General features: G+C 50.2%; 2 protein-coding genes across 3 annotated transcripts in view; one reads left to right on the top strand and one right to left on the bottom strand.

Annotated features, from left to right (window-relative positions):
* The window catches only part of IFT43 (intraflagellar transport 43), an 88,625-nt gene extending 87,880 nt beyond the window's left edge, over positions 1-745 (bottom strand). For both annotated transcript variants that reach the window (XM_029239559.1, XM_029239558.1), the window contains exon 1: positions 681-745. In XM_029239559.1, coding sequence (XP_029095392.1) covers positions 681-734 — 54 coding nt within the window. In that variant the 5' untranslated portion in view covers positions 735-745. The remainder of the gene's footprint in view (positions 1-680) is intronic.
* Positions 746-4,800: 4,055 nt separating this feature from the next.
* On the top strand, positions 4,801-25,924 carry TGFB3 (transforming growth factor beta 3). The gene is made up of 7 exons (XM_029239547.1): positions 4,801-6,288; positions 13,674-13,837; positions 14,130-14,259; positions 19,366-19,473; positions 21,218-21,386; positions 23,582-23,735; positions 24,664-25,924. Exons 1-7 carry the CDS (start codon positions 5,802-5,804, stop codon positions 24,820-24,822), a joined length of 1,371 nt encoding a protein of 456 aa, XP_029095380.1. The 5' UTR covers positions 4,801-5,801; the 3' UTR covers positions 24,823-25,924.
* Positions 25,925-26,228: the final 304 nt, after the last annotated feature.

The following is a 26,228-nucleotide window of genomic DNA, read 5'->3' as shown; positions in this document are numbered from 1 at the left end:
CTAGACATAAGGAAATCGAGGTTCCTGGAGGTTGACTTTTTTTAACCCATGCAACAGCTTTATACGCCCTCTGACCTCTGGGTCCCCCGAGCACCTAGCCACTCCCCTGCGTTATAAATCTTTATTTCCTTAACTATAAAACTGAGGTAACGCCCACCTCCCCATGGGGATTAGTGGCAAGAAAGGACCTCCCTGTCTAACGCCTTCCTTCCTTCCATGCATAAAACAGTACGGTTTTTACATCAACTTCTGCCATGAGATATCCCAAGGGAAAAGCACTAGGATGAGTGCAAGCGTGACTCTGGCCAGGGCCCCTCTAGTCACCCTCAGATCTGTCCATTCTAGGGGAGTTGGCACTTGGGAGCTCCAGAAAGCGGAGAGAAGCTGGGAAATTTCCCACCGGTCCCAGAGGCCGGCGGGGGCAGGATCTGTTTTCCACTCTTTGAGGATTTTAAAGAAAGCAAACCCTAGGCCAGCAGCCTAGGAGCTCACCGCTGCCTCAGGGGCGGGGCGAGGGAGGCCGCCTCCTCCCCGGCCTCACCCCCGCAAGGCTCAGAGCCGGCCCGCTCAGGCCGCCAGGGACAGGCCGGGCCGTGGGGGCTCAGGGAAGCCGGGGCCGGCGGGGTCGCTCCTCCCCACCCACTAATTCCTGGCCCCAAGCCCCCCGAGTCGGTCCTCACGGAGGTGGCCGAGCCGCGACGCCGCTCCTCGCCTAGGTCCAGCACGTCCTCCATCTCTGCGGCCGCCTGACGTCACTTCCTGGAAACCCGGAGGCCCAGTCGCGTCCCTGACGACGGCTCCGCCCTTCCATCCCAATACTTAAAGGGTCCGCCGCATCGTTCCTGGAGTCTACGTGCCAACCTCCAATTTAAACCAAACCTATCCTAAACCTGCCTTTTTTGACAACTGGAAAAAATCTCCAGATATTAAATCCTGATAAGGGTGCTCCTGTGGGACAGTGAACAATTTTAGTCTTTAGAAACTGCCTACATCTGTAGCTCTGTTCAAATACATAAGTTGTCAAGTGCAAAGCACTGCTAGTAATAGTAGTAATTTTTCTGATGCCTTCCATTTGTAAAGCGCTTTGCAATGTACAGAGGACCTTCACAGTTATTAGCTCATGGGAAGGGCATAACAACCTTGTGTGGGAAGCAAGATAAGTTGTATTGTCTCCAATGGACAGATGAAAAAACAGGCACACAGGGGGTCAGGTGCCAATAAATGGTTTATAATGAAAAGTGCAATATACATAATCTCTGCCTTCAAGAATACAGAGCCGCTGAAGCAAGACATCAAAAACCTGTGTATTAATAACTTTCAAAAGTACAAATAATTCCTCCAAGACCCCATGAAGTGAGCAGGAGCAGTATCTCTATTCAACAACTGAAGACACTCAGGTGCAGAGCAATGCCTTGAGGAAAATCACCTGAGTGTTAAGCAGCAGAGCCGGGTGCTTTCTAACACCAGATCTTACTGAAGAATTTTTCTCTGGCGCATGTTACTGGGTGCCAGCCAGTCTCCTGGGCCAGCAGAGGAAGACGGCCCCCAAATTCCCAGCCTAATGGGACAAGCGAGTTGAGTCTTCATTGACTCTCCATGTAAGATCCTCACGTCAATGCCACTGACCAGTCCCTAGTACTGAGGACCCCCAGCCGGGACCCCAGAAGATGGGCTCATGACCCTGAAAGTGAACAATGTCCCCAACACCATGCCTGGGGTAAGGCTTAGATGGCTACCTCTTAAAAGCGAGGACTTGGAAGTGGGATTAATGACTCTAAAACAGGAATGCAGGATTTCTTAAATGCCTAGTAAATTATTCAGTTCAACCATTTATCCATACATGTTTACTGGGTAGGGCTACACGCTAGCATGCCTGTGACAACAACAGTACTGCCTGGATGTCAGAAGAGTTGAAGCCTCATCCTAGCTCTGCTGCTAACTACCTGTGTAGCCAGGCAGAGCCCTCTCTGGACCTCCGCTTCCTCCCTTGTAGTGGCTCTTAGAGATTACCCCTAAAATCTTTCACTCACGATCTCTGATTCTCAGTGAGAAAAATACCCTGTTAGATTTTAACCTGAAGAAACATTCACTATCAAAAACCCAAGATGGATGAAATATAGGCTCCAGTGAAGCCCTTGTTCTCTTCTTCCTTGGCACCAGATGAGGAAGAAGGGATTAATCTTTGGATTATTCCATTTCTTGTGATCTCTGTTGAACAATAATCAATATCGAGGCTGCAAAGAATAAAGAGCTTCATGGGGGGGGGGGTCTTAAGAATTGCAATTCAGGAGACACAGATTCTGGTAAAGTCAAAAGAGTGTTCCAGGGAAGAGAAAGGGTCAGGGGCTTACAAAGGCAAAAGCCACAAGGCTGTACTCTGACATGAGAAAGGAAATATTTGTCATTAAGGAATCATGAGTTATTTTAGAGTAAGGGTCTGATCAGTAGATAGGCTGTCACGAGTTATTATAAGGTAGGGGTCTGATAACCATCTTGAGTTTCTGGCAGATCTTCTGAATGCCTTCATTAGGACAGTAAGTGGTCAAAAGGTCAGATTTTATCCAGGCTGAGACTCACATAATTCACACTTCCTCAAAGGCCCCTGGTTCCATTTTAGAGAGCTCTTAGCAATACCGACTCCATTTCTATTTTCCTTCCACTGCTCATAGCCACACCACCACCACTTTAGAGCTAATTTCCAAGCCTCCGCTCCCACTTCTACCCCATATTCCTGAAAGCAAAGGGTGCACATTCTGGGCAGAAAGAAGCCCTGGAGTAGGGCTTTCCAAACCTTGCTGGGCACCTGAATCGCCAGGTCTTACTGAAGTATTTTTCTCTGGTGCATGTTACTGGCACCCAGTAACATGAAGTTTGTTAAAAATACATGTGTCAGTGCCCCGTCCCTGTAGACTCTGATTTGGTACAGGTGGGGTGCAGAAGGACATCACTTTAATAATTTTCCCTCTCATTTTACAAGTATTTACTTGAAGGTCTCAGTAGGGCCTTCTCTGATTTTAAATTGCAACTCCCCCCAGCCTAGGCACTCTGTCTCCTCTTTCCCTGCTTCATTTTCCACCATGGCACTTACCTTTGATCATACTACATTATTTACATATTTAGCTCATTTATTGCATTTCCCACGGCCCTACTTCCACTTCTAGATGTGAAGTCCATAAGAGAATGGTTTTGTTTGCTTCGTTCACTGTTGCATCTACAGAGCCTAGAACAGTGCCTGGCATATAGTAGACGTCAAAAATATTTCTCAAATGATAGCTGAATTCCAGAGTCAGTAGAGCACAGTAGTTAAATGCATAGGCTCTGGCAATAGATTTCCTGGGTCCAAATCTCAGTGTTGACACCCACTGACTCTATGACCTAAAAGTAATTCAAAAGCAAGTTACCTTAAGCTTTCTACACTTAGGATTCCTCATGTTTTATGCAAATAAAAATAATGTCTTCCAAACCAGAGAGCCCTTTTTAAATATCACCTCCACCACTCACAAGCAGTGTAGCCTCTTAAATGGGTCTATGCCTCACTGTCCTCAACTTAAACTGATCAACCAGGGCCCTGGAAATGCAGAAAATCTCCCTTCAGTTAGTGGCCTATGAGCCAGGGGCAGGAACCAGACCTCGCAGGAAGGGTCTGGAAGGCTAGGGCGAGGTGGGATGGGGTGGCAGGGAGCAGCGCTGAGTCCCAGGAAAGTGATCAATTCAGAGACAATCCTGGGGACGGGCTCGGGCATGGTGGCTTGCCCTCCCTAAGCTTTTGATGGGAAAAGACCTAGAAGCTTAGTTTGAGAAAAGGAACGAAAGCGAAGAGAAAACCTCCCCTCACCCATCTGGGAAATGGGCTCGGGCCAACTGCTGACTCTGCGCTGGTTGGCGCAGCTCCCCGCGGAACCCTCGGCGGGGAGGAAGGCCGAGAACATCTGGAGGACATTTCTGTGAGAGGGGCTGCAGAGTGGGACTCCGGGAAGGGAGAAGTGCACTTGTACGCACGTCGGGCCGAGAGGGAGGCTGTTCCCCAGGGCACTCGGTCTTGTTTTCCTCGTCCTCTTTCGCGGCCCCTTCTCCCCGGGCCCCCAGCCTCCCCCCCCAACCCCCACCCCCGGCCCTCCCGGCCTTCCCGGCTCCGACCCGCGGAACCTCCTTCACTGGCGGCCTCGCCTCGCCAGAGGGCACCCTTGATCTGCCGGAAAACGCCACCATTTTTCAATGCCCCTGGAGCATCTCCAAGCTTCCGCGAGCCACCCGACTCCAATCTTGTCAATGAAGAATCGGGGCCAGGATCGCCGCGGGGCCGAACCCAGTTCCAACCCCGCTCCCAGGCCGGGCGTCAGCCGCACCGAGGGTGGGCACGGCCGCCCCTGCCCAGGCCCCGCGCGCTCGCCGGCCCCTGCCCAGTGTCCCGCCAGGCCCGGGGGGCGGCCTGGGCGGGGGGCCTGGGAGGGAGCAGAGACGCGCCGAGGAGAGGACGGACTGACAGCTGGCGAGAGGGCGAAGGAGTTGGGGTAGAAGGAGGGAGGGGATTCATCGGAGTAACTTTCCAGAAAAACAGTCAACGTGTAGCAGGAGTGACTCCAAGAGGGTAAAAAAAGTTCAGTTACCACGTCGATCGAGAGGACTCGCGAAGTATTTTTCAAATGGGCTCGGCTTTTCCTGTGCCTGTTTAAAACATTAAAATCGTGCCGCAAAAGAGGCTGCGTGCGCTGGTCCCTCCCCCCCCCCCCCCCCCCCCCCCCCCCCCCCCCCCCCCCCCCCCCCCCGCCCCGGGCCAGAAACGTCATGGGAGGGAGGTATAAAATTTCAGCGGAGAGAAATAGAGAAAGCAGTGTGTGTGCATGTGAGTGTGTGAGAGAGAGGGAGAGGAGCTTGAGGGAGAGGGAGAGGGAGAGAGAGGGAAGCTGGAGGGAGAGAAAGGGAGGGAACCAGAAAGCCAAGTCCAAGGGAATGAGCAAGAGAGGCGAGAGATAGGGGAAGAAGCATGAGAAAGAAGGAATAACAGCTTTCCGGAGGAGGCATGCAGTGAACTGGCTTCTATTTTCTTTTTCTTTTCTTTTGTATCTTTTAAAGAGAAGCAGGGAACAGAAGCAATGGCCGAGGCAGAAGACAAGCCGAGGTGCTGGTGACCTGGGCGACCAAGTGGATTATTGGGGCTGCTCTCCAGGGGCTGTCCCCCCTGCCTTCCAATTGCACATAAGCCCACATCCCAGCCAATGAAGATGAGAGGCAGCGTGAACAGAGTCATTTAGAAAGCCCCCGGGGAAGTGTAAACAAAAGAGAAAGCATGAATGGTGTGCCCGAGAGACAAGTGTGTCCTGTGCTACCCCCATCTTTAGCTGGGCCAGCAGCGGCCTAGCCCTGCCTCTCCCCACCTACTCACTGGTGATCTTTTTTTTTTTTTTTTTTTTTTCTTTTCTTTTCCATCCTCTTTTCTTATTCTCCTTCAGGGCAAGGCAAGGATTTTGATTTTGGGACCCAGCCATGGTCCTTCTGCTCCTTCTTTAAAATACCCACTTTCTCCCCATCGCCAAGCGGCCGTTTGGCAATATCAGATATCTGCTCTATTTATTTTTACCTAAGGAAAAACTCCAGCTCCCTTCCCACTCCCAGCTGCCTTGCCACCCCTCCCAGCCCTCTGCTTGCCCTCCACCTGGCCTGCTGGGAGTCAGAGCCCAGCAGAACCTGTTTAGACAAATGGAGAAGAAACCCAGAGCTTCAAGGCACACAGTCGGCTTCTTCGTGCTCAGGGTTGCCAGCGCTTCCTGGAAGTCCTGAAGCTCTCGCAGTGCAGTGAGTTCATGCACCTTCTTGCCAAGCCTCAGTCTTCGGGATCTAGGGAGGCCGCCTGGTTTTCCTCCCTCCTTCTGCACGTCTGCTGGGGTCTCCTCCTCACCAGGCCTCGCAGCCCCCGGGCCTCTCTCCCCTGCTCACGCATGAAGATGCACTTGCAAAGGGCTCTGGTGGTCCTGGCCCTGCTGAACTTTGCCACGGTCAGTCTCTCCATGTCCACTTGCACCACCTTGGACTTCGACCACATCAAGAGGAAGCGGGTGGAAGCCATTAGGGGACAGATCTTGAGCAAACTCAGGCTCACCAGTCCCCCCGATCCATCGGTGTTGGCCAACATCCCCACCCAGGTCCTGGACCTTTACAACAGCACCCGAGAGCTGCTGGAAGAGGTGCACGGGGAGAGGGGAGACGACTGCACTCAGGAAAACACTGAGTCGGAGTACTATGCCAAAGAAATCTATAAATTCGACATGATCCACGGGCTGGAGGAGCACAGTAAGTCCAAATTCCCTCTGGGGTGTCTGCTCTGGAGGGTCTGACCTGGAGTGGGGAGCTCCACAGAGGGGGGCCTAGCGGTAGCCACACAGCAGGGTGCCCCGGGTTCACCCGCACCCGGCTGGGGAGGTGCGATGCGCAGCTGGGGCTGGGTAGGTGGGTGGGGAGGGAGACAGAGGCATTCTGGTAAGAGATGAGTGCTGCTGGGAGGCCGGGGAGCCCCGGAGTTGAGCAGCTTGCTGAACTCACATCGTTGACCGACCTGAATTTGGAGTGACATTGCGCTGTCCCGTTAGCATGCGTGCTGTGGCACGTGTGGTCAGATAGGTGCATGTGGGTGCCATAAAGGGGCAGGGCTGGCTCTCTCATAAGAGAGGCCGTGCGGTTCCACGAGCTGGAGACCTTGGTCTTCTCCCTGCTTTTCACACCTCATTGTGACACGTCTCATGTTCTGTTTTTCCAGTTCTGGGGAAGAAGAGTATACCTGCCCCAAATTATTGTCTGTCCAGCTTTTTGAGGCCCAAGGCAAGGGACAGCTTCTCGCTGCCTAGGCCCTTCAGTCCACACCATGCCTGTGACCCATGTGAGCTGTGTGCGTGAGGGAAGGGGATGTGCCTATGTTCACGTGGCTGTGTGCTTTAAAGCGATGTGTAGTCTGGTTTCGTATGGTACACAGATTCATGGGTGCAAAATGGGCGTCTTCCGGGCCCGTGGACACGGGGAAAGCGGGGATGTGGCTCTGGATGTGTAGATGACGGCCGGCAGCCCTTTTGTGTCTGCGTGTCAGGGGAAGAGTGGGTGGGAGGTGTGGCTGTGGATACAGAGGGGACGTGTGTCTGGGAGTGTGTCTTCCCAGGAAGCTCCTGTCTGTGCCGAGAAGCTGGGAGGCTTCTGGGTGAGACGTCTGTGTGTGTTTGTACACGTGTGGAAGTCATGTGTGTTTACTGAACGGGGATTTAAAAAACCTCAATACAACAGAGAGAGATTTGGCAGATGCTGGGAAACTGACAGCCCAGGAAGGAGGAATGTGAGCCACTCACAGGCCAGGGATGCTGGGAATCGCTCTGTTTGCTTTTCCTACCAGCAGGTGTCCTCGACGCCCAGGCTACCTCAGCCTTGGCTCACCTGAGAGGTGGGCAGTGCCCAGAGTGGGGGTGGGAGAATGGGATGGAACAGGCAAGGTGAGGGTGGTCAGCGGGGGTACTGCAGGGGCTGAAAGGAACCTGGCTAGAGAGGAGGAGTGGGCAGCGGATGGATGGACCGGCTCTGGCAGAAGGTGCCAGAGGCCTCACCGGGAGCTGGCCCGTGCCAGGCCCAGGAGCCTGCGGTTGCTGGCGAGGGGCTCCCACTCCGGCTTCCTGTGGCTGCCTTAGGAGGTGGCTCCCGTGTGGGGTGGTGGCCGGAGAGTGAAGCACAGCTAGTGTTCCCTGGCCAGGGTTCTCTAGGTGAGGCTGACTCAGGGTCCTCAGGGGCCTATGGTTCCCAGAGGCACCAGCAGCTGAATGGCTGAACCCCCAACCCCCTGGGCACCCACAAAGGCAGGACATAGTGGCCAAACATTGGAGAAGGGTGGAAAGCTGACGCCTGCGGGAGAGGTGTGAGGAGAGTCCAGGGCAAGAGGAACAGACTCCGGGCCTTAAGGATCCGGGCCAGGAGGAGGAGTCCCGGGAAGAGGGATCTACGTCACCGGGGCCCACGCCGCCTGGAATCCCAAGCTGAGAACAAATGATCCAGAGAGATGTAAGGGCACCCAGGTGCCAGTGGACATGTGTGCAGAGACTCAGAGTACAATTAGTGGACAGCCCTGGGGACAGCCAGGACAGGGCTGCACAGATGCTGGGCAGCCCCGGGCTGCAGCACCAGGACCTTCCTTGAAACTGCAGTAGGTGAGGGTGGCCCTGGGGCCACAGAGTCATGATCAGGCCAGGAAGAAACCTGGCACAGTGGGCAGGATGCGACTTGAGATATCATGAAGGGTCCGGGGCCCTGTGGGACACGGGTGATGCCAGTGAGCCTTGCAGGTGCAAACAGGAAGCAGGCCCAGGCTCTGCAGCTGTTGGAGGTGACACAGAGGCTGAGCAGACGCAGGCCTGGCCTGCCCTCCGGCTGGTCAGGTGTTGTGCCAGCCCCAGAGAGACAGATGCACGAGGCACACTAATTATAAAGAGGCAGTGGGCAGATGCAAACGTCTAACAGATGCTGAAAGGGAGCAGAGAGCCACCCTCCAAGGTCAGGGCGAGGGAAGCCTAGTGTCTAGAACTCCTGAGGGTGGGCCGGGGTCTGTGGGTGGGGCACTGGTAGGATCTGAGTGCCAGAGCTCCTGCTGCCGAGGTGATGAGATCACATTCCCTTCCACATTTCATCACTCCCAGCCCCTTCCGGTACCCAGTGGACAGGCTCTCAGAGGGAAGTGACAGCAGGAGCTGGGGCAAGGAGACACGGGTGCCTGGAGTGCGAAGTGCAAGAAGGACTAACTTCCAGTGGTGTAGGAGAAAGGGCATCAAGGTGAGAGCAAAGAGGATAAGACCGTTCTCTGGCTCTGCCCTGTCAGATGTGTACCCTGATTTCCCTACTTTCCAGATAAGGAGACTGCAACATGCATCAATTAAGTGATTTGCCCCAAAAGAACCAGGGCGGTAACCTAGACATTCTCCCTAGAGAATGCATGCTGTTAAACAATAATGCAAAACATAAAATATGCATTGTAAGTCCCACCTTTAACCTTTGGGCTCCAAGAGAACTTTGGTTTATGATATGAATGAATCACATGTTGGACCAAGCAGGTGGGCATAGGAGCTATTATTGTATGTTAGTAACCCTGGTGGCAGATTGCTTAGGGATCACTGGGTGTGCTCTTTCTTAGCTCTGCCTATTTTTATGGCCTGGAGATTCATACTGCCACAAACGTTCTCCCAAATTCAACAAAAGTGTTTTCATTATCTGCTTAAGACTCCCAAGCAGGTTAAGCAACTACACCATGTGGAATTGAGCTAGTCACACCTCTGACCCTCAGTTTCCTCATCTGTAAAGTTAGAGATAATCTCTAAGCTCCCTTCCAGCTGAGACAATTCTTTGTATACATCTGGGATGATTCAACAGATCTCTGCTGGGGAGTGAAGGCAAGACTCATGTATATCTCATTCCTATATAATTCTCCAGGATTTTGCTATGGGAAGTGGGTAGAGGCTTTTGCTATGGGAAGTGGTGGGGAAGCACACAGCTTTTTCAGTTCTTTTGTCATCCTTGTTATCAAGATATCACCAGTGTAGGTGCTGTTTTAACTTCTGGCTTGTAATTATCTGTGTCTGGCAGGAGACTCTTGTTTTCATCCGAGGTCTGACGCTAAGACAACCAGCGAACCCAGAGTTCACGAGCAAAGAGAAAACGATATTTTAGCGTTTCTTTTCTGGATGCTACTTTTAGATCTTGTTCATTCTGAAAATTAAAAGAGGTTTCTTATTGAAAGAACTCATTTGATCTAAGTGCCAATGCTCTCTGCACGCTAGGTCAGTGTTTCTCCAAGTGCGGACTAGAGACTAGGTCAATGTGAAAAATGTGAATTCCCAGGCCCTAGCCTACCCTTCCAGAATCAGAATCTCCGGGGGCGTCGTCTTGAAGTATCTGTATTTTTAACAAGCTCCGTATTGGTTTTTAAGTTCACTGACGCTTAAGACTCAGTGAACGAGGGCAAAACCTTTCCTTAGAAGGCCTGCAAACACAAGAGCCCACAGAGCCCAGGCCGCTGATGCAAATGATCTAAAGGAAAGGCTGCAGCACAGGGACCATGACAAACTGCACAGGACACTTGGCTTCGGGGTCATGGAGAGAATAAGGTATATGGGGAGACTGGTGGCGGGGGGACTTGGAACTGCCCATGTCCCATTAAAGGAGGGCACCCACCACTCAGCTCCTGCCAATTTTTGCATTGGAGAATGTGGGTCCAGCATGACTAGATCTTAACTGCTTCCCAGAAGAGCAGAAAATCTTTCTGTGAAATTTCCCAACTTTTAACCTGGGCTTAAAATGTTTGTGGGCTTCTAATTCAAAATCTTACAAAACAATGCATTGGCCAAACAATATTTTAACGGGTTAACATTTAAAGGTTAACCTATTTAAAGGTTGAATCCTTAAAGCTGTGGTTTATCAGAACATCTGGATGCCATGGTACCCTTTGCAGAGCACTATAAACTGTGGTTCTCAATCCTGGCTACACATTAGAATCATCTGGAGATCTTAAAAAAAAAAAAAAAAAGCTCTGGACCCACCCGTACTCCAGTGAGGTAGTCAGAATCTCTGGGGATTAGGTCCAGGCATCATCTGTTTTTAAAGCTCTCCAGGTGATTCTAAGAAACAGCTAGGGTAGAGGAGCACTGCCACACTGATATATGTAGTCCCATCATTGGAACCAGAAGTAATTTTACTAGCAGAAATGATGAGCACAAGCAGAAGTACATCTAGGAGCCCAGGTGTCTGAAAGCATTAAAAAATGCCCGGTCTAAACATGGTCAGCTGTTTCCAGATTTTTCCATGAATACCCTGCATGAATATTCTTTGCTTAGTTTTCTCTCCCTATAGTAAAAAGGAGAAAATGGCACCCATTAATATATATACTTTGTGTGCAATAGAAAAAGTTGGTCATAATTTAACTTGTAAAGGTAGGCCTCCTAGGCCAGCTCTCAATAATACTAGTGTTCTGCAGAAGCATGGCTTAATCACAAAACTGGGAAGTGGTTTTTGTCTGAGGCATAAGTTGGCACTCTAGCCCCATTTCATGGAATCCTGCTACAGTTTGTTGGTGAAATCACCCCTCCACTAAATGATCTCTGAGGTCCCCTCCAACTTCCAGAGTCTTTGCTTCAGTAAATGAGGTCAGAAGACCTGGGTTCAAATCCCACCTCTGCCACCTACTATGTGAGTGATCTCGGAAGAGTGATTTAACTTTCCTGATACTTACTTTTCTCATTTGTAAAATGATAAATTTTACTTATTCTCATTCTCCTCAAGGATTGTTAGAGGGTCAGATGAGTTAATAGAAGTTCTATGAAATGTAAGAGAGTGTTATTACATTTTGTTTACTTACTTATACTCTGGCTCATTCCACAAATTATTTAAAGCGTGGATTTAATTGTCAGGAAGATTATGTTTACATTTTATTTTCTCTCCTATACAGTTCTTTTAAAATCATTAATGATTGTGTCTGAGCTTTGCTTGCTAGTGTCAGTTTGCTTGTGTCAACTAATTCATGTGTGACCCTGGCCAAGACCCCTCTGGGCATGAATTTATCTGAACTGGGTTGCACTAGATGACCCCTAATGTCCCTTCTGAGTCTGTTAGAAATCTGTAGATCCCAGGGATAAAATATGACCTTTCCCATCCCCTTGAAATCTCCTTGAAATTCCCACCAAGAGGAGTCTAGCTTGGGGAACAGATATCTGATTGATGGGCTGGAAGAAACAAGGAGGAAGGGTGACGAGGCTGTCCTGAAGACCCTCTTGGCTCGTCATCCCCCGTCCCCTGGCTCCCCAGTGTCTTGCCCCCCAGTCTGACTCTCCTCGCTGGCACGGGCCATTTTCTGTTCCCCTTTTCTTTTTTATAGCAACGCACACACCGTGCTGACATATCTTTTATTCCCTCTTTCAACAGTTACTGGAGGTACTAGTCTAACTGAAGCCATATTGATGACAGCTCCTCTGAGACCCAAGTATGTCAGTACTTGAGAAGGTTTCCCTTCCAAGGAGCTCACCCATGTCCAGAGGGTTACAGACTTGCAAACTCAAAAATTAAACGGCCATCATGATCCCTCTTTCTGGTTTCATCCGAAATGGTTTAAGGAATAGTTGGCAGTATTCATTCTTTCAAAGCCAGTTATTAATCAGGGCTTCATTAGCTAGCATTCACACATTTGTTCTCCCAACATCTGTTCCATTAATTTTCTGAGAACCAGTGTCAGACCCACCAGATGGCAATTTCCAGAAACACTCACTCATCCTTTCCTACAGCTCAGTAGCGCATGTGCCTGTGTCCAGGCCTCTGATCTCCCGCCCTGTCCATGACTTCCTAAACCCCCCCTGGGGTGATTATGGGCTTGTTCCAGCCGTGTTCATTATGTGTGGAATCTGGGTCTCTGGGCTTGAGTTTCAAGTTCTGGCTATTGTTACCACTTGTGTAGAAAGTTTTTCTCTGGGTGTTAATGCTGCTCAGACCTTGAGGTTGTAAAGAAATGACAGGATCTTCCTGTCTCCTTTATCTGGCTCTGAGGGGGTGGGAAAGAGCACGTGCAGCCTTCTGTCTTGTGGATGGAGGTTCAGAGGACAGCAGGGTGACAGAGGCTGGCATAGCGTGTGCTGTCAGGGAAAGTAACCCTTAGAGAGACAGGAGCCAATGGTGATAGACCGGCTTAGTCTGAAGAAACATCTGGGGGGGTCTGCCAGGCTCCAGACGTGTGGGCTCCTTGTCACACCAGTGCTGTCTCATTAGATCCAGAGTGTCACTTTCTATGACTGCCTACTGTTAATAATATAAAATCCAGCCCCTCGGTCTGACGTTTCAGCCTCCCCGCAGGTGGACCCCAATCTACTGTCTTGACCTTGTCTCACGGGCTCCAGCCTGGCTGCTTCAGGTCCCTCTTACTCACGTGCGTTTGCTCCCCTCCCTGCCTGTGCTTCCAGCAGTCCTTTCATGTAAAATTCTTTCCTCTGCATCCTTAGACCCTTTCCTCCTGCAGGACCCAGATGATCAAATAATCACCACTTCCACGAAGTGCTCTCAACCCTCTCCCTCCTCTGACCTGTTTGCAGCGACTCCTAGGCTTCTCCAAAGGCCCTTAGCACTTTCCCTCTGGTCCTGTTGTTTGGTCCATGTACTAACAGCCTCCCCTGGATATTAATCTCCTTGAAGGCAGGGGCCCTGTCTCTTCCTTTTCGCTTCCCAGTGTTAGCCTGTGCTTGGCACACAGTATTTGTTCACTGCATGTCTGATGAATGAATGAATGCCTGAATGAACAAACGCATGAATGAGTCAACTAGCTAACAATGGTTAAACTGCTAGAGGAAATTGCTGATATCACTGGAGAATCTGTATTTTCTAAAAGAGTAGGAAAGCAGGTTGGAGAGCCTGCCAGAGTGGGGATGGCGAGGTGAGGGGTTGGAGGGGCCAGTTGTTAGTGCCATGTCCTGGGGCACCATGTCCTGCTTCACCATGAGGCCTGTGTGTGGTTCCAGGGCCACCCCGGATCTTCCTTGGGTTGCCACCTTTAGGTCTGAGGCCTCAAGCTTCTAGAGAGGTCACAGGTGGAACCCTGGCCCCTTGGTGAGTGTCCGCTGGCGGCACACTGTCCCTGTGGGTCTCGCTCATGCTGTGCCTCCCCCCACTGCTCTGCCTCCTAGATGACCTGGCCGTCTGTCCCAAAGGAATCACGTCCAAGATTTTCCGCTTCAACGTGTCCTCAGTGGAGAAAAATGAAACCAACCTGTTCCGAGCGGAATTCCGGGTCTTGCGGATGCCCAACCCCAGCTCCAAGCGCAGCGAGCAGAGGATTGAGCTCTTCCAGGTGAGCCCCCTCCCAGGACAGACACCACTCAGGCGGGAAAGCTGGTTCCTTGGCCAGATCGGGCCTCCACGCTGCTCAGAGTTCAGCAGACCTGGGTGTGAATCCTAGCTCCTCTGAGCCTTAGTTTCTGTATCTGTGTCTGTCGTTAAGAGGATTAAGACTTAACCGAGGAACTCAAAGGAACATTTAAGAAGTCTTAGTTTGCTGTTGCTGCCCCTCTCCGTCCTCCTACATCATGACACGCGGGTGCCCTGTCCTGGCCTCGGGACTTATTCCTTCCTCTGCCCTGTAGATCCTCCAGCCGGATGAGCACATAGCCAAGCAGCGCTATCTTGATGGCAAGAATCTGCCCACGCGGGGCACTGCTGAGTGGCTGTCTTTCGACGTTACAGACACTGTGCGTGAATGGCTCTTACGAAGAGGTAGGTGGACTCAGGATGAGCATTTTAGAAGGAACCTCAGGTCTCTTGGTCCTTCATGACACAGAGGGAAGAGGCCAGAACTAGGGGAGACACAGATCTGGGTTCAAAGCCTAGCTTTGCCAATGACCTGTTGTGTGTCCTTTATTCGTTCACTCAACTGATATTGACTAAATGCTCACTCTGAGCCAGGCCCTGGGGATTCAGCAGTGAACCAGGCAGGTGAGGTCCCAGATCTCATGGGGCTTTCGGTGGGAGAGACACGTAGTAAACAAGTAAACATATTGATGAATAAGACTTTTATATATATTATAGTGATAAGTACCAGGAAAAACAGAAAGAGGGCAAAGTGATAATGACTGGGTGGGGTCCAACATCAGATGTTCAAGGAGTCTCTATGAAGAAGGAATTTGTGCACTGAGATATGAGGGACAAGAAAGACCCAGTCTGTGAAGGTCAGGGTAAAGGATGTGCTAAGCAAAACCAGCGAGAAGCAGCAGGAGCCTGACTGGTGTGGCTGCAGCAGAGTGAGCTGGGGGGTCAGAGAGGAGCCGGAGCCATATGATGTAGGACCTGTAAGGCCACGGTCAGGTGTCAGGACTTATTCCAAGTGTGATGAGATGTCCTGGGCGGGTTATAGCAGGGCTGGGGATGTGGGGGTGAGGTGATTTGGTTTACATCTTTCAAAGACCCTCTGGTTGTCATGAGGTCAAGGGAAGAAGTTAGGGGCCGTTGTAGCAGCTCATGTGACAGCAACATGGGCTTCGTCCGGGGCGGCAGCCGTGTGTATGGAGATGATATGGATTTGTTCTGTATTTTGGAGGTGGAGCCAATAGGACTGACTGGTGATTAGATACGGGGTGAGAGGACACAAGAGGAGTCTAGATGACTGAAGATTCTGGGCTGAACACCCATGTGGTAACGCATTGAAATAGGGAGGCTGGGAGAAGAGCAGGTTTGGGGGCAGGTTCCATTCTGGCCGATTAAGTTTGAAAGGCCTGGCAGTCATCCAGGTAGAGCTGTCCAATAGGCATATCCAACTTCACATGTCCCAAATCTCTCACCCACTCGCTCTGCTTCCTCACCTGGAAAACAGGTAATGGTGTCTTCCCTTCATGCCTCACAGAGCTATTTTAAGGATCCACTGTAGTTAAGGGAACTTCCAAGTTTTCGGCCTGTTATGGGAGAGTAAGCTTTTATTAGGTCAGACGAGGAAATGGAGGCCCAGAGAAGTTAAGTGGCTTGACCAGAGTCATCCAGCCTGGATTAGAACTTGAGTCTCCTGATGGACAGTCATGGTGCCTCACGGCATCACGCTCTGCTATTTCTTCCCTCCTTTGCTTGGTGGTACTGCCTGGTCCAGTGCTCAGCGGGTTGAGGGTATCTAAGGCGGTCCTGTCTGTTCCTTGTATCCCCCTTGTGAAGAATTTTCTATTCTCATCAGTTGCTGGGGAGCCACAGTCCATCCATCCACATACTGATACCCAGAGTCCCTTGGGCAGGTGGGTCCTTCCTTGTCCTCAGTGTTTTAGGAAATTAGGGGTTGAAGCTCTAAGGCAGAGATCACAAACTGGTTGGCCTACCAATATTGTTTTAATTTAACTAGTGGTCAGCAGTTTTTGTTTTAAAGTCAGGAGATTTCACATAAAACCTAGACTTCTGGCTTTTCTTGACAAATGGGAAGATTTCCTGGTAACAATCCAGCAGAGGTGAGTAGGCCCACCTCTTGAGGCAGGGCATGCATTCTTCATGTCACCACAGGCCCTGCCATTCCCCAGTGTTTCCCAAGAGTGCGGCTGGCAGTCCAACTCAGCGTGACACACTGGCTCGCTTTGCTCACTTACATAACCTGCCGGGCTCTGTAGGCATCCGAGCGTGCAGGTCCCCATCTGAGGGGCAATAACCTGGTGGCTGAGTTGGCAGGTAGGGGGCTGGAGGTCCTGCCTCAGCTCCAAGGGTACTGGGATTTCCCTCCTATCTCCCTGACTGAGCTTGAAGGCAAAAACCTGGGAGAACCCATGTGCACCAGCTGACAGCAGCACTGTGGGAATTCTGACTCAACTCCGCCTAGAGCCCGACATGGCTACAGAGAGGAGAGGCTGGGGAAATGAATCTCTCAGCTTCCCTGTCTGATTTTGATCAGCTCCACCTGGATTTCTTTGAAGCCCTGGGCACTTGAAGGAGTTATTATTTTCACAGCTGCAGAACTCAATGAGAAGTTTGCACTGAGAATGATTTCCATCCTCCTTGAGACATCAAAAAGATAATTTCGTAATAAAACCTATGGGTTCCCCACCCACCGTCCCCACCGCTGCCAACTCTGAGGTTAGCTCTTCACTGGAACCTTCAGTTCCCGCTCTGGCCGACGCTGCCCACCCCTCGCACGGGGGAGTCATACACAGACCTTTACTTCTGCAGAGCTCCTGAGTCTCTTGAGGGTTCTTGGCCCCAAACAAGGCAGTAAATGGACTCCAAATGGAGCAGTTGGCGGTGTGGACTGTGAGGAAACTGAGTCACATATACGGTCTTGTATTAGTTCAGCAAACATCTAAGAGCCTACTGTGCACCGGTTCCCAGGCTGCTTTCTGGGCCCAGAGCCGGCTGGAGCCCTCTCCAGGGCTGTGGGCCCAGGTCTTCACACCCCTGTGCTATTGTTCCACACAATCTGTGGCTCCCCTGTGTGCAGAGCCTGGCCTCCCCAAGCAGGCCGGGCAGGGAACACGCCCAGCGCCATGGCTCAGGACAGGGGGCACACTGGGAATACACAGGCGTTTTGTATCTCAGTGACTGTGTGGGCATCTACCTTGATGGTCCCGGCTGGGCTCTCTTTGGTCCCTCTTTGTCTCTAACAATTAGGAGCGTGGCTCTGATATCAGGCTGCCTGTGTTTGAATCTTGGTTCTACCACTTACTGGTTGGATACCTCGGTCAAGCCATTTAATTTCCCTAAGTCTCAGTGTCCTCATCTGTATAATGCGGGGAGGGGGTAATAATAGCTCCTGCTTTGTAGGATTAGTATGGAGATTACGTAAATGACTTAATGCACACATAGTCTTAGAGCGGTGCGTGGCATGTAGCAACACTCAACAAATGTTGGTGATTATCGTCATCATTCTCTGAGCCCTCTACCTAGACAGAGCCTGCTGGCCAAGCCAGGCACCATCACACACACACTACCTGCACCCTAACCCTAACTCTCCCCAACACATCTGTCTGCGTCTTGACTTTCTAACTCACAGACTCATAGGACTTGTCCACTCTAGGTCTCTCCCGGACTACTTAAACCTTTCTGGGTAATAGGAAGTGTACTATGTTTTACGTAGCCTGTTTCAGCTACTCTAGCTCCTTCTTTCAGCCACCTTAAACCAGAAAGAGGACACTCCTTATACATCCCTCTCTATTCACTTCTTGTTCTCCCTCTGGGGCTCAGCTTCCTTGTTATATTGGCCCCTCCCCAGCCCACCAAAGCTAACCTGGGACAGAAATCTTCAAGCTCAGCAGGTGTCAGTGTGTCCCAGAGGCTGCCCTGACTGGGGGAGAACAAACGAAGCTGGGATCTAGAGTTTACGGGAGAAGGGATTGGGCTGGTTTTTAACTAGTAGAACTGGGACATCCAGGTCTGCCTTTTGCTGACTGGAATCTCTGGGCTTGGGCCATTCTGCGCATGAGAAGGGTGCTGAGGCGGCCTGGACTCTGGGGTTTTCCCTGCTGACATCAGATTTCTGGAAGACCCCAGGTTGGCCCCAAGGCTGGATGCTCACACAGAACTAGGGTGACCTCCAAGAGCAGGGCATCAATCAGATCCCTGAGGCGCTGACCCTGACTTCAGAGGTCATACCCCCACGACCTCTCCCATACCTGACCATAGCTGGCTGCTGCCCCGGATCAAGAGAGCTTCCCCGATTGAGTCTTACCCACCAGGACTGACATGATACCAGGCTACCTGGTTTCCCTGCACAAAACTACTGGATTCAGTTCAAATTTTTCATTCCTTATTCCTCCTTTTTTCCCTTCCGCTTTATGCAACCCCTTTAACTAGTTTCCTTGCTTTCCCAATTTTAGTTACCAAAATACCCGATCCCACAGCCAATAGGAGAAAGGGCCAGAGCTGGCCTTTTTGCCCCCACAACATCAGCCACCAAACCCTGGTGCCTCCAGGCTTCCTCACACTTGTTTCCTCCGAGCTCATGCCATCTGGGCCCTCGGCCATGGCCCTCTGCCTTCTCTTCCGGCCTGTTCTCTAATTTCACAACCGTCTTCCTGAGCCAGTGGCTGTCCTCAGTGAGCCATCCACAGCCCCGCTGGATACATTTACAACTCCCCCGTTAAGGTGAACAAGGATTGCCAAAGAAGAAACTCTAAGTAATCTTGACCTCATCATGTCCTTGTTCCTGAAGGAAAATATAGCCAAGCATAACTGAGATTTGCATCTTATCTCCTCTGGAATCTACCTCTCTCTGTCTGTCTACAGTTGTAGCCCTGGTAGAAATGGTGGCCTCTTCCACCTTACCGATTCTGCTGCTTGCTTGCTGGAGACCTTGCTCTAGCCTTGCTTTCTGAATTTTAATCCTAGAGCTCAGCCTGTGCCCCTTCCTCCCATCTTGTGGCCTTTTGAATCACAGCCTCTCTACCCCACAGTTCTTTCGTTTTCCCCTTTCCCTGGTCTCTTCCAGGCACTCTGCCTCTCTCCTCCGTCCTTTCACAGCTAGAATATCTCCTCTCTCAACCGACATGTATGGGGTGTGACTGGTTTTCTCCTTTCCTGTACCCTCATCCTTTTGCCCCCTAGTAGGCTGGTGACATTTTTTTTTTTCCTAAACCATTCTTTGAAAATAGATGACTATGAAAATTCTCCTTCATGGTGCCCACTAGTTTATGCCTCCATTTGGTTGTTTGTAACACGACAGAAATTTGTGGAATGTGGCAGCATGAGCGTGAAGGTCTGCTATCGCCTTGGAAGCACTTTCTGTCACCTGTGAGCCTCAGTCTAACTCAGTTCCTATGACTGCCTGTGGCGGCAGAAGCCCTGGCTCTTCTGTGTGTGACTGGTGGGTACCCTTCTTCATCACACAAACTGCTTTTCTCACCATTGCTGTGTCTTATTTTGCAGAATCCAACTTAGGTCTGGAAATCAGCATTCATTGTCCATGTCACACCTTTCAGCCCAATGGGGATATCCTGGAAAACATTCAAGAGGTGATGGAAATCAAGTTCAAAGGTAACAAAATGGATGTGTATTTGGTAGAATGGGTGGGGGAGTTCATGAAGCAAGACAGAACAGGAAACCCCTACCAGACCCCAAGGAAAGGAACCAAGTGAGCTCCTGCACAGAGATGGCCAACTGTTTTGCACTTGAGGGATTCTGCTTTGTCCCAAAAGCAGGAACTCTCTATTCTATAGAGAAATACATTAGCATCTGGAAGACAGTGTTATGCTAGTAAGAGCCGTGAAATCATGTAGGCAAGCTGGTCCACTTCTCTGAGCTCAGTCAGCAAACTGGGGATGACAGTACCTCTTTCACCAGGTTGTCATGAAATCAAATGCGATAACGAACGTAAAATAGAGTGCATGGATGGTCAGCAAATGATAGTTTTCTTTGCTTTCCCTAAAAGAAATGAACTTTGGTGGCTGTGAATACGAGCACTCTATTGGGCTTTGCAGATGTCGCAGAGCCCACGCGATCCGACATCCGGGTCTGAACGACTGCTTTGGGCCTCAGGGTATTTGCATTGAGGGCAAAATAGTTGAGAGTCATTTCTGGTTTTCCAGTCTGTTTCCAAGGCACTCAGCCTAGACAGTCTCTGGATTCCAGGGAAGTACTATTTTCCTTTCTAAGCTCTGTTGTGGGTGACTGAGGCACACCTGAGGCCAGGAGGTTTGTCAAGGTCAAACCAACCAAATCAAAGCCTGAGGTCAGAGGCGTGTCTGGAAAAAGGTACAGGCCTCTCTTGACTCCCAGCCCTGAGCAGTCCTTTGACCCTTCATGGGCCTTATTTCAGAGCCTAATTTTTTTAAAAGCACATCATTTGACATCCTAATCACAGAAACTCAGAGCTCAAAAGACCTTGGAGTCCCTACCTGCAGCCCGGGTTGGGTTGAAATCCTCCCACTTCACTAATCGTTATCTTGTTCATAAAGATTTTCAGAAAAAGAAGTTTGAGGTCCAGCTTCCCATTTATCTTCCAGTCCCAGTGCCCCTGCGTGAGGTCCAAGTCCCTCCTGTCACCATGCAAATTCATCTCCTCACGTTCCTGTCCCTGGTGGAGATGGACCACAGCCAGCAGCTGGCCGTCGCAAAGTAGATCTTCTTTTACTTGAGACTCTAATTCAGTTTTCAGTCTTTGCAGATGAAATGGCAAGTTTCCTTTCCAGTTTGTCTGCTAAGCTGTTTACCATACACTTCATGATCTTATCTGAGTTTTATAGAGAAAACACTTTTGAAACTATAAGTGCAATGCGAATATTAACAATTATTCATTCTTGTTCTTCTGGCTCCCATTCAAACTGTCTTAAATTGTGACACCTGAAATCATAGGTAGGAGTTCTGTGCTATTTTTGACCAATTCAAAGAGGAAACTCATATCCCAAGCTCTAAGTCTCAGAATCTAAACTGACAGCTCAAAAAAATGTGTTAGAGCTGCCTAGTGACAAGGATGCTTCATGAATCCCTGTGGATTCCCCAGGAAGCATCTCGGGAAGGGCTCTCTGCCCTCTGAAGGATGTATGCACAGGAGTCACGAGGGGGTCTGACCGGGGGCATCTTGCGCGTCCCTAGATACCGGTTCCTCCACCCAGTCTTCCCCTTCCTGCAGCTGGACGTTAGCATGAAGCTGCATCTCACCCACCCCTTCCTTGTAGACCCCACTGTCCCTCCTCCTGAACAGTGGGGGGATGGGATGAGAAAGCAGCAGCCACCCTGCCTTCCCTAGACAGGAGACCATCATCTTCCTTCCCTTCCACAGGTGTGGACAGTGAGGATGATCCAGGCAGAGGAGATCTGGGGCGACTGAAGAAGAAAAAGGAACACAGCCCTCATTTAATCCTCATGATGATTCCCCCAGACCGGCTGGACAACCCAGGCCAGGGAGGTCAGAGGAAGAAGCGGGCCCTGGATACCAATTACTGCTTCCGGTAAGCCTGGGCTCACGCAGGACCCACAGACTCCTGAGACAACATTGATTGCACGCCTTCTATGTGTCAGGCCCCAGGCCTAAGCCACCCCCAACTGAGGGTCCCTGATGCTCTTCACAAACATCTCCCAGGAATGGAGATTTAGAACCTCTTATAAATCTTTTTCTGGGAGCCCCATTGTTTTCCCACAGCCCAGCCCTGTAAGGGCCTGGACAAAGTAAAGGAGGAGGAGAGAGTTGCTAAAACGGTTTGGATTAGAGGCTTGGCCTCTGCATGGTTTTCATGCTTTAGAATACTTGTAGGGTATGTTTGTGTGGCAGGGAGATTAATGCAGAGATTTCCATTAAAGAAGGGCTCAGTTCCCTGTGAAGGGTCCAAGGATGCTACTGGATGAGGGAAAACAGGACAGTCTCCATTTGCAGTGGGGAATGTGAGCTAGGGAAATTATGAACTAATTTGGAAATAGTTGGGTAGCCATTGTAAAGAGATTAAAAAATAGCATCTTATTTAGGAATACTTTAGTTTCTCATTTATAAGGGAGGGGGATTAAGAAAGCACACACAGCAATTACTGAAAGGTAGAAAAAGACCACATCCATGAGAAGGTCTGAAAGATAAAGTGCTTTAAGGAATTTGGGACAAGGAGCTCATCTATGGATGCAGGAAAGGCTTCTGAAGGGTGTGGAATTTGAGCCGAGTCTTCAAGGCTGAGTGAGGCTTGAGCATGTAGGGATATGGGAGGAGGAAGCACTTTGGGTAGAGGAAGGCGCACGAATGGGTCAGCTTGGCTGGAGAGGAGGATGCCCGAATGGAGCTGGGGAGGATGAAGTGGGAAATCTTTAGATCTAAAGCCATGTCTTCTGAGGAACAATGGAATGAACCGGGGATGTTGAGCTTGCGGAACAGAAGGTATAGGAAAGGCAGCGTGGTTGCCTCCAACTGAAGGCTGGCATGTAGATTTGTTCTGTGTGGCTCTCAGTCAGTTAGGAATGGATGTTCTTGGCTGCAAGTGACAGGGGCTTAAACCACAGGGGATTTCCTGTTCATAAGAAGCGTGTAGCAGCAGGCCCAAGGTTGGTCTGGATGCTTACTTATGCCATTGAGGACACAGGCTTTCTCTCTCTCCAGTCTGCCACGCTCAGTATGTTGGCTTTTCATCCCCTTGCTTATGGTCACATAGCAAGACTGCTAGAGCTCCAGGTATCCTGTCCATGCTCAAGACAAGAGGAGGGAAGGAGGTAACCAGCAGCCTTCCTCTTCCATCTGTGACTTATAAAGAATCAAATACCTGTGCCAGAATTTGCCCTCGCCCACTGCATACTTCTGCTTATGTCTGATCGGTCGTTGCTGGGTTACATGACCATCCCTACCTGCAAGGGAGGCCAGGAAAACAAGTATCTGGCGTTACAGACTGTAATGGGCAGTGGCAAGAGAGAAGGCAGGGTAAGAATGGCTCTTGAGTAGAAAAGTGAGAATGTCTGCCACGGTTTACCCTCGGAACCCACAAGAAGCCAGATTTTGGCCAATAGTTGCCTTTGGAAGTAGCAAGTTCTAGGTCTCAGCAGGTACTGAAGGACAGGCCAGATGCCCACTTGGCAAGGGGTATTGCCAAACGGATTTCTGCAGGCAACGGAATTGAAGTGGCCTGATAATCACATTTGGGGTAATCTAGGAATCATGAATCTAATAGAAGGATATGTCTTGTTTGGATTCAGTAGCCTCTAGACTTAGACCAAGCAGTCATTTACTATAGTACATAAGTGCATAAGCTTAGAGTTTATTTCTGGTTGGGTGCACGTTAGGCAGGTAACAATAAAACCAACCTCAACAAAGTTGGGTTTGCTAGTAACATTCAGTGCTTGGTTTTATGTGGAACACTTCAAGTCTTTGTTTTGATTCATGCTGTAAAAGGGGCATGGCCACTTCTGCCTTTTTTCTCTTCTTCATACATTATCTATGTATGTACATATCCACGCCTACTATGTCCTCGGGATTCTGGTCTTCAACAGAGGAAAACGCTTTTATAGTTAGTACAGCTCAATGCACTCGAACCTGGGAGTCCACTGATTAGAGCCACCTCTTATGATGACCAGGAAGGATTCCAAGTGCAAATATGAGGGCTATTTGTGAAGTTTTTTATGTTGGTGATTTCCTTTTAGGTTGATTTTTAAATAATTTCCGTTGTCGTTGTTGTAGCAATCTGGAGGAGAACTGCTGTGTGCGCCCTCTCTACATTGACTTCCGACAGGATCTGGGCTGGAAATGGGTCCATGAACCTAAGGGCTACTACGCCAACTTCTGCTCAGGCCCGTGCCCATACCTCCGCAGCGCAGACACTACCCACAGCTCAGTATGGAACAGGGTCATGCCGCGTGGGGGGTGGGGCTAAGCCAAGTACGCGGATGCGCGAAGGGCTGCGTGTTGAACGAGCGGATGACGACCTGGGGTGTAAAATCCCTTTGGTGACGGTTCCGATCTTGGCACCCTGGCCCAACTCTAGTGGGCCACATTCTACCCTTTAAAATTCCTTCCCTAGTTTCACCCAGACTTTTGAGTTGCTTTGTCTATTTGCTTTTGTAATATGGAAATTAATTACTGTCACATGCCACCCCCTATGTCAGAGATGCACATGGCTGGCAAGGAATATTGGGGCCGAAAGGCCTCTACTGTTGGATAAAGAACTCTAATAATTCTGGCCTCTTGAATGTAGAAAAGTTATTTTAAAAGACAATGTAAAGCACACAGAAGAAGACTATACGAAACAAAGGGAAAGAGAGGGAAGTCCACGGCCGAACCTAGCTTGTCTTTCCCTCAAGAGGAATCCAAGATAGGGCAGTAACTTGTGAAGCGTATTTCCTCATAGCTCCTTGTTTCTGCATCCTGTCTGGGGCCCTATACTCTGGCACTGAGTAAATGGCTCAAGGCAGTGTTTAGTGAGAATGGTTCTCAACGAAGTGACCAGTTACGGCTAGGAGGAACCAATACAGGGGGGTTTCTTCACAGCCAAGAGAATTTCATGATCAATTCCAAGTCCCCCAGTTATGGGGGTTACGCTTAAACCGATAACGCTCAGACAAACGCCACGTGCTGCATCCCGTGTGGATGAACAGTAACCTGCCACTCACCCGAACTGGGTTCCGCCAGTTCCTCTGAAGTAGCATCAGTGGCCCATTTACCACCTGCTCAGTCTCTGGAGCAGCCCCTAGACCTTGTAGAGTCCCTGGGCCCCTGGCCTGAGGTTCGGCTTTCCAACCTCTCAATGATGCCTCCCTCCCCAGGTGCTGGGACTGTACAACACCCTGAACCCTGAAGCCTCGGCCTCCCCTTGCTGCGTACCCCAGGACTTGGAGCCCCTGACCATCCTGTACTATGTCGGGAGGACCGCCAAGGTGGAGCAGCTCTCTAACATGGTGGTGAAGTCCTGCAAGTGCAGCTGAGGCCCGCCTGCTACAGAGAGAGAGGAGGGATTGCCACTGCCTGCCTGCCTGCTCCTCGGGAAACACAAAAGCGATGGACCTCACCTTGAGGCCTGGCCCACAACCTTCAGCTCCAGGCAGATGGCTGAGATGGGGGTTCCCTTTTGGAACATTTCTCTTTCTTGCTGGTTCTGAGAATCACTGTAGTAAAGAAAGTGTGGATTTGATTAGGGGAAGGTTGAACTCTACAGAACACATGGATTTTCTGTGTCATAGACAGAGGTGGTGGGGACAGAGGAAGAGGGATGGCAAGTCGACACGTCGCAGGGCCATGGGATTTGGGATACCCTAGGGAGGAGGAAGGGCAGAGAATGGCTGGGGGGCCAGACTGGAAGACACTTGGAGCTGAGGTCAGATTGCTCATCCATCACTGCCCCACGTCTGCTCGAGGGGACCTGGATTACGTCATACAAGGCAAGTGTTTTTCTTCAGGCAGGTTCCCAAGACAAAGTCCCAGAATTGTATCTCATACTTACCTGGGATTATGGACAAATCTGTTAGTTTTGCAAATTGTCCCCTGGACGTCAATCAGCATCAAGGGTCACTACGGGGTTGGGGGGGAGGGCGGAATCCAGGTAATGCAGTTCCTGGGCCCTATGGATATGCTGAACACAGAAGCAGAGGGTGGGAATTAACCCTCTTTGGTCTGCCCCCTGGGTTCCTCCTCTCGCCTTCTTCCTAGATCGTATTTCTCCTTGGACATTTGGCTAGACACCTTCCAGGTCAGGGTGCACATATCTGGATTTTGGGTCTCTGCAGCCTTTGGGCATTATGGGTTTCCCCTCCTGACCCCCCGAGACCTTGTGCTCATCTGGTGTTCCTGGAAGCAGGTGCTACAACGTGTGAGGCGTGCGGGGAAGTTGCACAAGTGCCACACAATGACTTGGCCCCAGACGCATAGACTGAGGTATAAAGACAAATACAAATATTACTCTCAAAATCTTTGTATAAATAAATATTTTTGGGGAATCTTGGATCATTTCATTTTCTGGAAGATTGTTTCTAAACAATAAAAGCCTTATTCTAAGGTGTAAGTCTGACTCAATGTGTCCTTAATTACCCTCTTCTTAATTCCGTGTTCACATCTAATGATCAGAGGTAACTGGAATCGGGGGCTGAAAATCTCAAACATGGAAACATTGCTGACCGTGAATTCCCCTGACGGTGACACGCTGCACTGCCTTCTGCCATCTGAGAGGGCTGCACTACTGTTTGTGTTCCCTTCCGTCTTGGATACATTATCCTCAGACACACAGAGGCAGTGGCTCAGATGTGCAGAAAGCATATGAATTTGACCTCCATTTAGTTGTGGGCAAAGTCACTTGGGGTGATTTCACATATGGAAATGTGTTGGTTTGTACATTCAC

Source organism: Monodon monoceros, unplaced genomic scaffold (assembly GCF_005190385.1).
Source record: "Monodon monoceros isolate NGI ecotype Baffin Bay Population unplaced genomic scaffold, NGI_Narwhal_1 Super_Scaffold_21, whole genome shotgun sequence".
NCBI classification, from domain to species: domain Eukaryota; kingdom Metazoa; phylum Chordata; class Mammalia; order Artiodactyla; family Monodontidae; genus Monodon; species Monodon monoceros.
This window is presented reverse-complemented; position numbering and strand designations above follow the sequence as displayed.